Source organism: Cherax quadricarinatus, unplaced genomic scaffold (genome assembly GCF_038502225.1).
Source record: "Cherax quadricarinatus isolate ZL_2023a unplaced genomic scaffold, ASM3850222v1 Contig5425, whole genome shotgun sequence".
NCBI classification, from domain to species: Eukaryota; Metazoa; Arthropoda; class Malacostraca; order Decapoda; family Parastacidae; genus Cherax; species Cherax quadricarinatus.
Window position 1 is genome coordinate 7,577 of NW_027200451.1, and position 12,965 is coordinate 20,541.

Sequence of the window (12,965 nt, forward strand, 5' to 3'; positions counted from 1 at the left end):
CATCAACATTTAACAATTCCTCAAAATATTCCCTCCATCTTCCCAATACCTCTAACTCTCCATTTAATAACTCTCCTCTCCTATTTTTAACTGACAAATCCATTTGTTCTCTAGGCTTTCTTAACTTGTTAATCTCACTGGAGTTTACCTGGAGAGAGTTTCGGGGGTCAACGCCCCCGCTGCCCGGTCTGTGACCAGGCCTCCTGGTGGATCAGCGCCTGATCAACCAGGCTGTTGCTGCTGGCTGCACGCAAACCAACGTACGAGCCACAGCCCGGCTGATCAGGAACTGACTTTAGGTGCTTGTCCAGTGCCAGCTTGAAGACTGCCAGGGGTCTGTTGGTAATCCCCCTTATGTGTGCTGGGAGGCAGTTGAACAGTCTCGGGCCCCTGACACTTATTGTATGGTCTCTTAACGTGCTAGTGACACCCCTGCTTTTCATTGGGGGGATGGTGCATCGTCTGCCAAGTCTTTTGCTTTCGTAGTGAGTGATTTTTCTTATTTTCAACAAAATTTGTTGATAACATCTCACCCACTCTCTCATTTGCTCTCTTTTTACATTGCTTCACCACTCTCTTAACCTCTCTCTTTTTCTCCATATACTCTTCCCTCCTTGCATCACTTCTACTTTGTAAAAACTTCTCATATGCTAACTTTTTCTCCCTTACTACTCTCTTTACATCATCATTCCACCAATCGCTCCTCTTCCCTCCTGCACCCACTTTCCTGTAACCACAAACTTCTGCTGAACACTCTAACACTACATTTTTAAACCTACCCCATACCTCTTCGACCCCATTGCCTATGCTCTCATTAGCCCATCTATCCTCCAATAGCTGTTTATATCTTACCCTAAATGCAATTGTAATTATGAAAGAAAATGATTACCAAGAAAAAATGAATAATCTCTTAGATGATACTGAAACCTATTCTAAACTTAGAAAGAATCCCTTAGAAACCGTTAAACCTTTGAGGGTCGACAGGCCCTCTCCGAAACTCGTTCTCAGGGTCGGCCAAATTTAAAAAAAAAAAAAATTATTTTTTCTTATGAAAAGATAGAGAATCTTTTCCCGATCATAAAGACACCAAAAGTTTGATATTTGATAGAAAAATTATGGAATTATGCTCTCGCAAAGTTAGCGGTCTCGGCGATGTTTACGCATCGGCGATTTTGCCCACTTTGAGCCCCATTTTCGGCCAATTTCACTGTACTAGTCGACAAAAAACATGAATATTTCGCTAGAACTCCATTTTTTCTATCGAATGGGTGCAAGAAACCACTCATTTATGAAATTCAACTATCCAGTACAGTGGTCAGAATTTAGCAATTTTGCCAATTTCACACAAATTTCAAAAGATGCCAATTTCGGAATAGGGTCCAGAATAAACAAGAAAGACATTCCTGGCACTAAAATGACATTTCCTCTAGTCATTATTCACGTCTCAAGGCCCCTCTTATATTCTTTTGCTTTCCACTTTGAATTTTTATTTTCACAAAAAATATAAGATTTACTGTTATGCAGACTACTGCATTAGTGTAAAAAATGGTATAAATATTATTGGTGCACTTGTGAAAGAATATTAGACTCACCAGTTGACGTGTATTGCACGCTTGGCACGATTTGTTTACTGTTGAAGTTTGGTAAAAATCGAACATTTCTGCTACTTTGAGCTCAATTTCAAGGCACCTTTCTTTGTAAAACCAGTCAAAATCATCTCTATTTCTGTAATATGTCTTCCATTCTATAAAATGAGACCAAGAAAACTAGAATACAACAATAAATACCATACGAAAATACACTGCAAAGTCGCTGATTTATTAAAAAAAAATGGTCAAAGTTTTTTTTTTCTCATTATGCACTGTGTGCTGCAGGATTTTTTTTAGACTGTGCACACTGACCACATAGACCCATTCTTTCATATGAAGGCCTACCAGCTTTTTCCCACTAGATTTGAGGCCGCTAGAATTTATGAGTACTAGTACGTCAAAAACCCCTACGCGTAAGACGTACTAGTACGACGAAAACCCTCAAAGGGTTAAGAGCAATTTCAATAAAAGAATTATTATTATTATTATAATCAAGGGGGAAGCGCTAAACCCGGAGGATTATGCAGCGCCTGGGGGGGGGGGGGATGTGGAAGGCATTCAGGCTTAATTCGGGGAACTGGAGCACAGATCCAATTCCCTAAATCAAGAGCCCCTCACCAACATCAAGGAACCTTCCTTGAGGGGCAATAAAACAATAAAACTTCTACTGAAAGGCAAAGATGATTTTTCGTAATCACAGTTGCACCTTTTGCAACAACAGCCTCCTTGATTGCCATTTTCCTGGTCACTATAGTAGAGATTATTGATTGGGGTTTTGTATACAACCTGGCCAGCTCTGACACACGCACTCCACTTTCGTACTTTGTAATTATCTCTTTCTTCATTTCAATAGTCATTAGCACCCTTTTTCTCGAAGGGTTGGCACTAGAAGCTTTCTTGGGGCCCATGGTGACTTATTTTGCAGAAAAAAGCACCAAAAACACTGTGATAATATGGAATGTACCGAATGTATCCTTAGATGCGAGCACACTGGCTGGCTTGTAAACACTGGCACACATGGGGCAGTTCATGTCACACATGGACACGTCTCGGACGAATCGCGTATACCGGGTTTTTTAACGGGAACTGAGGCAAAATTTTTGCGTTGAAATGTATTGAATACCGGATTTATCAGATACCGATGGCATCGCGAACCAGGGGTCCACTGTATCAGAACACAATTCAGAAACACAGCTAGCTTGTAGCAGAGATGGACTGAACACGTATGAAATATGAAAGCTGGGAGGGTGGGGTGGTGTTGGGAAATAGTAGGGAATGGCAGGAGGGCTCCCTTGCTTCTCCACAACAAGGCAGCCACTTCAGCAAAAGAGAACTTTTTTTTCCTTCCCACAAACTGAACTGTGTTAAATTAATTTTACGTGTTATATAAATTGTTCCGCAATTCTTCAATCGTGCAATACCCGAATTGTGCCAAATAAAATCTTGCTAAATGACAGTCTACTGTACTATTTTGTCATGCCTCCTGACAGCAGGAACAGATTAATTGGATTTACATTATTTCTTATGGGAAACATTACTTCGACTTTAGGACGTTTCAACTTTAGTCTTAGCCTCTGGAACGGATTAAAGATGAAACTTGAGGTTCCACTGCAGTGTCATTTGGGGTACATAGTGTCGTATCTTGGAAAGGATGTAATGTTTTGGAGACATTCTTGGCTATGTGTTTTATGTGAGTATTAAATTTCAAGTTGTAGTCAAAGTATAAACCTTAAATTTTGCCCTCAGTATGTCTTGCTGTGGGAGAACCATTGATCAATATGTTAAGTTGAATATTTGGGCTTTGCTTAAACATTCCTTTAAAGTGTAGGTACTGAAGGGGCAGGATGTTGCAGTCTGGAGAGTTACTTGTGATGTCTGCACACCTATGGTACCATTACTACTAAATACAGGAGGGCCCTGCTTATACAGCAGGTTAGGTTCTGGGCTACTGCTATAAAGTGAAACATAGCCTTTTCTCACTTTCAAATGCATATAAAAGCCTGATAATATATTTACACTAACATATTAAGTAAGTAATAGAGCTAGGCCTAAAAAATGCATATACAGTGCACACATTATTTACCTTAAAATATTTTTGTCCTTTGCTCATAGTGAATGGTAAATATATTTACTGTAGGAAGTCTGAATAAAAGAAGAATGGATATAACTGAAAACTGCTTGACTTGTTTAACACTGTAAAGTGGGGTCCACCTGTAAACGATAATGAATGTGATCCCTTTTATGAGGCAACCTTAATGCGAGACACCCAGTAAATAAAAAGAGCACAACCAGAGAGGCCCCATTTTTTTTTTTTCAGTGTGAAGTTATTAACACTTGCTGATAAGTGAAAATCACCAGTAAGTGAAACAAACTGGCTGATACCATGTTTACACTATCATATATTAAGTGCTCGATACAGCTAAGCATAAAAAAAAGATGCGAAAGTAAAACAAACATACGGTACATAAAATACTTACCTTATAAATATGGCCCCAGACAGCCTTCCCTGAAGCAACTGTTGTGCAAAAATGGCAGAATTGGAAAAAGAACCGAACATAATGAACAATGGCTCAATTGAAAACCACTGAAAAAGCAGCACACCATATACAGGAGCACTGCAATGCGGGGGCCCTCCTGAACTGTGCAGAATACAAGATGGTAATGTAAACAAAAGAATTACATCAGGCAAGACATTCAAGTTATTTACCTGATAATAAACGGTCCTCGGTCCTCTAAAAGGTTCCTCTCCGTAGCAAACAGGTGGAGAAGGTTTTGTAGAAACCTCGTGAAGTACTCATCAGCATGGATTTTCTCATCACCCTCTAACACTGTAGGTAGTAGGTTGGTAGACAGCAACCACCCAGGGAAGTACTACCGTCCTGCCAGATGACTGTGAAACAAAAACCTGTAACTGTTTTGCATGATGGTAGGATTGCTGGTTTCTTTTTCTGTCTCATAAACACGCTAAGATAACAGGGATATCTTGCTACTCCTACTTACACTTTGGTCACACTTCACAGACACGCACATGCATATATATATATACATACATCTAGGTTTTTCTCCTTTTTCTAAATAGCTCTTGTTCTTTTTTATTTCTTCTATTGTCCATGGGGAAGTGGAAAAGAATCTTTCCTCCGTAAGCCATGCGTGTCGTATGAGGCGACTAAAATGCCGGGAGCAATGGGCTAGTAACCCCTTCTCCTGTATACAATTACTAAAAAAGAGAAGAAGAAAAACTTTATAAAACTGGGTTGCTTAAATGTGCGTGGATGTAGTGCGGATGACAAGAAACAGATGATTGCTGATGTTATGAATGAAAAGAAGTTGGATGTCCTGGCCCTAAGCGAAACAAAGCTGAAGGGGGTAGGAGAGTTTCAGTGGGGGGAAATAAATGGGATTAAATCTGGAGTATCTGAGAGAGTTAGAGCAAAGGAAGGGGTAGCAGTAATGTTAAATGATCAGTTATGGAAGGAGAAAAGAGAATATGAATGTGTAAATTCAAGAATTATGTGGATTAAAGTAAAGGTTGGATGCGAGAAGTGGGTCATAATAAGCGTGTATGCACCTGGAGAAGAGAGGAATGCAGAGGAGAGAGAGAGATTTTGGGAGATGTTAAGTGAATGTATAGGAGCCTTTGAACCAAGTGAGAGAGTAATTGTGGTAGGGGACTTGAATGCTAAAGTAGGAGAAACTTTTAGAGAGGGTGTGGTAGGTAAGTTTGGGGTGCCAGGTGTAAATGATAATGGGAGCCCTTTGATTGAACTTTGTATAGAAAGGGGTTTAGTTATAGGTAATACATATTTTAAGAAAAAGAGGATAAATAAGTATACACGATATGATGTAGGGCGAAATGACAGTAGTTTGTTGGATTATGTATTGGTAGATAAAAGACTGTTGAGTAGACTTCAGGATGTACATGTTTATAGAGGGGCCACAGATATATCAGATCACTTTCTAGTTGTAGCTACACTGAGAGTAAAAGGTAGATGGGATACAAGGAGAATAGAAGCATCAGGGAAGAGAGAGGTGAAGGTTTATAAACTAAAAGAGGAGGCAGTTAGGGTAAGATATAAACAGCTATTGGAGGATAGATGGGCTAATGAGAGCATAGGCAATGGGGTCGAAGAGGTATGGGGTAGGTTTAAAAATGTAGTGTTAGAGTGTTCAGCAGAAGTTTGTGGTTACAGGAAAGTGGGTGCAGGAGGGAAGAGGAGCGATTGGTGGAATGATGATGTAAAGAGAGTAGTAAGGGAGAAAAAGTTAGCATATGAGAAGTTTTTACAAAGTAGAAGTGATGCAAGGAGGGAAGAGTATATGGAGAAAAAGAGAGAAGTTAAGAGAGTGGTGAAGCAATGTAAAAAGAGAGCAAATGAGAGAGTGGGTGAGATGTTATCAACAAATTTTGTTGAAAATAAGAAAAAGTTTTGGAGTGAGATTAACAAGTTAAGAAAGCCTAGAGAACAAATGGATTTGTCAGTTAAAAATAGGAGAGGAGAGTTATTAAATGGAGAGTTAGAGGTATTGGGAAGATGGAAGGAATATTTTGAGGAATTGTTAAATGTTGATGAAGATAGGGAAGCTGTGATTTCGTGTATAGGGCAAGGAGGAATAACATCTTGTAGGAGTGAGGAAGAGCCAGTTGTGAGTGTGGGGGAAGTTCGTGAGGCAGTAGGTAAAATGAAAGGGGGTAAGGCAGCCGGGATTGATGGGATAAAGATAGAAATGTTAAAAGCAGGTGGGGATATAGTTTTGGAGTGGTTGGTGCAATTATTTAATAAATGTATGGAAGAGGGTAAGGTACCTAGGGATTGGCAGAGAGCATGCATAGTTCCTTTGTATAAAGGCAAAGGGGATAAAAGAGAGTGCAAAAATTATAGGGGGATAAGTCTGTTGAGTGTACCTGGTAAAGTGTATGGTAGAGTTATAATTGAAAGAATTAAGAGTAAGACGGAGAATAGGATAGCAGATGAACAAGGAGGCTTTAGGAAAGGTAGGGGGTGTGTGGACCAGGTGTTTACAGTGAAACATATAAGTGAACAGTATTTAGATAAGGCTAAAGAGGTCTTTGTGGCATTTATGGATTTGGAAAAGGCGTATGACAGGGTGGATAGGGGGGCAATGTGGCAGATGTTGCAAGTGTATGGTGTAGGAGGTAGGTTACTGAAAGCAGTGAAGAGTTTTTACGAGGATAGTGAGGCTCAAGTTAGAGTATGTAGGAAAGAGGGAAATTTTTTCCCAGTAAAAGTAGGCCTTAGACAAGGATGTGTGATGTCACCGTGGTTGTTTAATATATTTATAGATGGGGTTGTAAGAGAAGTAAATGCGAGGGTCTTGGCAAGAGGCGTGGAGTTAAAAGATAAAGAATCACACACAAAGTGGGAGTTGTCACAGCTGCTCTTTGCTGATGACACTGTGCTCTTGGGAGATTCTGAAGAGAAGTTGCAGAGATTGGTGGATGAATTTGGTAGGGTGTGCAAAAGAAGAAAATTAAAGGTGAATACAGGAAAGAGTAAGGTTATGAGGATAACAAAAAGATTAGGTGATGAAAGATTGAATATCAGATTGGAGGGAGAGAGTATGGAGGAGGTGAACGTATTCAGATATTTGGGAGTGGACGTGTCAGCGGATGGGTCTATGAAAGATGAGGTGAATCATAGAATTGATGAGGGAAAAAGAGTGAGTGGTGCACTTAGGAGTCTGTGGAGACAAAGAACTTTGTCCTTGGAGGCAAAGAGGGGAATGTATGAGAGTATAGTTTTACCAACGCTCTTATATGGGTGTGAAGCGTGGGTGATGAATGTTGCAGCGAGGAGAAGGCTGGAGGCAGTGGAGATGTCATGTCTGAGGGCAATGTGTGGTGTGAATATAATGCAGAGAATTCGTAGTTTGGAAGTTAGGAGGAGGTGCGGGATTACCAAAACTGTTGTCCAGAGGGCTGAGGAAGGGTTGTTGAGGTGGTTCGGACATGTAGAGAGAATGGAGCGAAACAGAATGACTTCAAGAGTGTATCAGTCTGTAGTGGAAGGAAGGCGGGGTAGGGGTCGGCCTAGGAAGGGTTGGAGGGAGGGGGTAAAAGAGGTTTTGTGTGCGAGGGGCTTGGACTTCCAGCAGGCATGCGTGAGCGTGTTTGATAGGAGTGAATGGAGACAAATGGTTTTTAATACTTGACGTGCTGTTGGAGTGTGAGCAAAGTAACATTTATGAAGGGATTCAGGGAAACCGGCAGGCCGGACTTGAGTCCTGGAGATGGGAAGTACAGTGCCTGCACTCTGAAGGAGGGGTGTTAATATTGCAATTTAAAAACTGTAGTGTAAAGCACCCTTCTGGCAAGACAGTGATGGAGTGAATGATGGTGAAAGTTTTTCTTTTTCGGGCCACCCTGCCTTGGTGGGAATCGGCCAGTGTGATAATAATAAAAAAAAAGAAGTGATGCAAGGAGGGAAGAGTATATGGAGAAAAAGAGAGAGGTTAAGAGAGTGGTGAAGCAATGTAAAAAGAGAGCAAATGAGAGAGTGGGTGAGATGTTATCAACAAATTTTGTTGAAAATAAGAAAAAGTTTTGGAGTGAGATTAACAAGTTAAGAAAGCCTAGAGAACAAATGGATTTGTCAGTTAAAAATAGGAGAGGAGAGTTATTAAATGGAGAGTTAGAGGTATTGGGAAGATGGAGGGAATATTTTGAGGAATTGTTAAATGTTGATGAAGATAGGGAAGCTGTGATTTCGTGTATAGGGCAAGGAGGAACAACATCTTGTAGGAGTGAGGAAGAGCCAGTTGTGAGTGTGGGGGAAGTTCGTGAGGCAGTAGGTAAAATGAAAGGGGGTAAGGCAGCCGGGATTGATGGGATAAAGATAGAAATGTTAAAAGCAGGTGGGGATATAGTTTTGGAGTGGTTGGTGCAATTATTTAATAAATGTATGGAAGAGGGTAAGGTACCTAGGGATTGGCAGAGAGCATGCATAGTTCCTTTGTATAAAGGCAAAGGGGACAAAAGAGAGTGCAAAAATTATAGGGGGATAAGTCTGTTGAGTATACCTGGCAAAGTGTATGGTAGAGTTATTATTGAAAGAATTAAGAGTAAGACGGAGAATAGGATAGCAGATGAACAAGGAGGCTTTAGGAAAGGTAGGGGGTGTGTGGACCAGGTGTTTACAGTGAAACATATAAGTGAACAGTATTTAGATAAGGCTAAAGAGGTCTTTGTGGCATTTATGGATTTGGAAAAGGCGTATGACAGGGTGGATAGGGGGGCAATGTGGCAGATGTTGCAGGTGTATGGTGTAGGAGGTAGGTTACTGAAAGCAGTGAAGAGTTTTTACGAGGATAGTGAGGCTCAAGTTAGAGTATGTAGGAAAGAGGGAAATTATTTCCCAGTAAAAGTAGGCCTTAGACAAGGATGTGTGATGTCACCGTGGTTGTTTAATATATTTATAGATGGGGTTGTAAGAGAAGTAAATGCGAGGGTCTTGGCAAGAGGCGTGGAGTTAAAAGATAAAGAATCACACATAAAGTGGGAGTTGTCACAGTTGCTCTTTGCTGATGACACTGTGCTCTTGGGAGATTCTGAAGAGAAGTTGCAGAGATTGGTGGATGAATTTGGTAGGGTGTGCAAAAGAAGAAAATTGAAAGTGAATACAGGAAAGAGTAAGGTTATGAGGATAACAAAAAGATTAGGTGATGAAAGATTGGATATCAGATTGGAGGGAGAGAGTATGGAGGAGGTGAATGTATTCAGATATTTGGGAGTGGACGTGTCAGCGGATGGGTCTATGAAAGATGAGGTGAATCATAGAATTGATGAGGGGAAAAGGGTGAGTGGTGCACTTAGGAGTCTGTGGAGACAAAGAACTTTGTCCTTGGAGGCAAAGAGGGGAATGTATGAGAGTATAGTTTTACCAACGCTCTTATATGGGTGTGAAGCATGGGTGATGAATGTTGCAGCGAGGAGAAGGCTGGAGGCAGTGGAGATGTCATGTCTGAGAGCAATGTGTGGTGTGAATATAATGCAGAGAATTCGTAGTTTGGAAGTTAGGAGGAGGTGCGGGATTACCAAAACTGTTGTCCAGAGGGCTGAGGAAGGGTTGTTGAGGTGGTTCGGACATGTGGAGAGAATGGAGCGAAACAGAATAACTTCAAGAGTGTATCAGTCTGTAGTGGAAGGAAGGCGGGGTAGGGGTCGGCCTAGGAAAGGTTGGAGGGAGGGGGTAAAGGAGGTTTTGTGTGCGAGGGGCTTGGACTTCCAGCAGGCATGCGTGAGCGTGTTTGATAGGAGTGAATGGAGACAAATGGTTTTTAATACTTGACGTGCTGTTGGAGTGTGAGCAAAGTAACATTTATGAAGGGGTTCAGGGAAACCGGCAGGCCGGACTTGAGTCCTGGAGATGGGAAGTACAGTGCCTGCACTCTGAAGGAGGGGTGTTAATGTTGCAGTTTAAAAACTGTAGTGTAAAGCACCCTTCTGGCAAGACAGTGATGGAGTGAATGATGGTGAAAGTTTTTCTTTTTCGGGCCACCCTGCCTTGGTGGGAATCGGCCAGTGTGATACTTGCTGCGAGTTCTAACCCCCACCTGTACCGTGGCTTGTTTGCAATTGTGTCATTACAATTTTGTAAATCATATCCTAGTGACCCCGTGGCCTGGCCCCTGGCCTCGCTTCAGACACGGAGGGCCTGGGTTCGATTCCCAGTGAGGTAGAAACATATCGACGTGTTTCCTTACACCTGTTGTCCTGTTCACCTAGCAGCAAGTAGGTATGTGGGTGTTATTCGACTGGTGTGGATCACATCCTGGAGGACAAGATTGAGGACCCCAATGGAAATAAGACAGACAGTCGTCAATAACACACTGCCTTTCTTGGGTTATCCTAGGTGGCTAACCCTCCGGGGTTAAAAATCCAAACGAAATCTTCTCTTAAGTGTTGTGTATGCATCTTTTTCATCTACAAGGAAGGGAACTGACCTTGTGTAGATGCAGAACTATGATGGTTGGTGGGAGAAGCAATCTGAGCCAGAACCTGAATTACCAGGAGCACAACCTCGTCAGCAGGGTCCGAGAGGGTCTTCAGCAGTGCATGGAATAACTCCTCTAGGTAACGACACATCTGAAAAAAAAAAAAAAATTGGCTTTTAAAAACTCAAGAAAATGTTATTTCGGTATCAGTTAATTCCTCAAACACTGTACACATGCCTAAAACACAAAATGTTGTGAATGTTAACAATTTAAGGTATAGTAGTCATTCCTTGTAAGGGAAGTAGAACCTGACAAAGACACTAAAGTACTACAGGAAGATCTGAATATTGATGCAGTGATCAGAGAAGTGGCAGATGTAGTTTAATGCAGGTAAGCCCCGCTTTACAGTGCTTTACGTTACAGCCTTTCGTTAATACAGAGGTTTTTTCAATTACATATACCCATTCTTCATTTATTCAAGCTTCCTACAATAAGTATATTCACCACTCACTATAAGCTAAGGGTGAAAATATTTAAAGGTAGGGTGGTCCAAAAAAGAAAAACTTTCACCATCATTCACTCCACCACCATCTTGCTAGAGGTGTGCTTACACTACAGTTATAAAACTGCAACATTACACCCCTCCTTCAGAGTGCAGACACTGTATTTCTCATCTCTGGGACTCAAGTCCAGCCTGCCAGTTTCCCTGAAGGTATTTCTCAACACTCAGGCCAAACATTTCATTGACCCACTCAATGAAAATCTGCCTAGTGACCCATGCCTTATTGTTAGCCTTCCACATCACACAATTTACTCTTAATGACATTGTTTTTCTTAAACACTAGAGGATTTTCAGAGTGATACACCAGTAAAGGCTTCACATTGAAATCCCCACTAGCATTACCACAGAACAAAAGAGTTAGCCTATCCTTCATAGGCTTGTGCCCTGGCAGTGCTTTTTCCTCCTGTCCTCCTTGGCAGTTTCTTCCAAAAGAGGCCCGTTTTGTCACAAGTGAAGACTTGTTGGGGAAGGAATCTTTCAGCCTCTATGTACTCTTTGAATTCTCCGGCCCCACATTTGACCGAACTTGCAGCCTCACCATGCCTTACAACACTGTGTATGCCAGTTCACTTCTTGAATTTGTCGAACCAGCCTCTGCTTGCCTAAAATTCATTAACAGCAGCACTTGTTCCAGGCATTTTCATTGCGAGATCCGCATGCAACTACCTTGCCTTTTCACAAATTATCACCTCCAAAACACTACCTCCCACTAACTGTTTTTCATTAATCCACACCAACAACTTCTCAACATCTTTGATTCATTGCAATCTCTGTTTCGTTAGCACATTTACCCCTTTCTCAACATCACCTTCCTTGACTGCTTTTTTCTTCGCCAGGATGGAACTGATCGTTGATGGGACTTCCCATACATCCTGGCAAGATCGGCCATGCATATGCCACTTTCATACTTTGCTACGAGTTCTTTCTTGAATTCTATCATGTTTCTCGCCGTCCTTATCAAAGGACTGACACTTGGAACTTTCTTTGGCCCCATGGTGGCTTATTTAGCAGTCACACTCAAACAAGCATGAACAACAATGGATTATTACAAAATGCTTCGGATGAATGTGCGGAGTGATGCTCGCTCAACGAGAAACACAGGCAGACCTGAGTCACGAACACATGGGATGCTTTGTGTGAGCGCTTGAGTGGCCGAGTCACACGGATGCGTTTGGTACGGACCATTTTCAACTGTATGAAAACTGAGTGTATTTACAAAAACTGGGACAAAATTTTGATGAAAAAATTGTTGAACACCAAATCCTACAAAACTGGGGCATACAAAAACTGAGGTTCCACTGTACTATGAAATTCTTTCCATGTTTTATTAAATTTTGAAAATATTTTCAATTGCATTTATGAAAAATATCACTATGTAGAGGAGCTACATTGAAGAGCTTTCACCAAAACTAACTTACTAACCTTATTGGGAATTTTGTTGTGAAGGTGGTAAATCCACTTGAGGACGGCGGTCTTACAAGGCACGGGAGTGTTGCGCAGCTGGTTCCTCAGTACCTCCATCACCGAGCCCAGGTCCAGCTCCATGTTACCCGGCTCTGTCAAGAATAACATACTCTTGCTGCACACACTTCTTACCACTGCAGAGTGACCCAAAAAAAGAAACACTTTTACCATCATTCACACTATCACTGTCTTGCCAGAGGCATGCAAATACAACAGTTTAGATGTCCCTCTAAACAGCAAGCATCCCCAACCCCTCCTTTAAAGTGCAGCTACTGTACTTTCCACTTTCAGGACTCAAGTCCATTCACAGTATAAGGAAAGTTATATACATTATTCTGATAAATTAGACACATGTGTAACACTTGGGTATCTTTAATGAATTAACATTTTGTCACACT

General features: G+C 41.4%; 1 protein-coding gene across 1 annotated transcript; it reads right to left on the bottom strand.

Moving 5' to 3' along the window:
• Positions 1 to 4,273: 4,273 nt before the first annotated feature.
• On the bottom strand, positions 4,274 to 12,691 carry LOC128699908 (protein VAC14 homolog). The gene is made up of 3 exons (XM_070081967.1): positions 12,526 to 12,691; positions 10,551 to 10,692; positions 4,274 to 4,417 (listed from the first exon to the last, which is right to left on the bottom strand). The coding sequence occupies exons 1-3, from the start codon at positions 12,673 to 12,675 to the stop codon at positions 4,293 to 4,295; spliced, it is 417 nt and encodes a 138-aa protein (XP_069938068.1). The 5' UTR covers positions 12,676 to 12,691; the 3' UTR covers positions 4,274 to 4,292.
• Positions 12,692 to 12,965: the final 274 nt, after the last annotated feature.

Bases quoted from the DNA above. Each gene is read 5' to 3' on its own strand.
- LOC128699908 (XM_070081967.1), bottom strand. From the start codon at position 12,675: ATGTTATTCTTGACAGAGCCGGGTAACATGGAGCTGGACCTGGGCTCG. The intron at 10,693-12,525 runs GTTAGTAAGTTA...TTTTTTTTTCAG, and splicing joins ACAACAAAATTCCCAATAAG to ATGTGTCGTTACCTAGAGGA. The intron at 4,418-10,550 runs GTCAGTTCCCTT...TACTACCTACAG, and splicing joins TAGTTCTGCATCTACACAAG to TGTTAGAGGGTGATGAGAAA.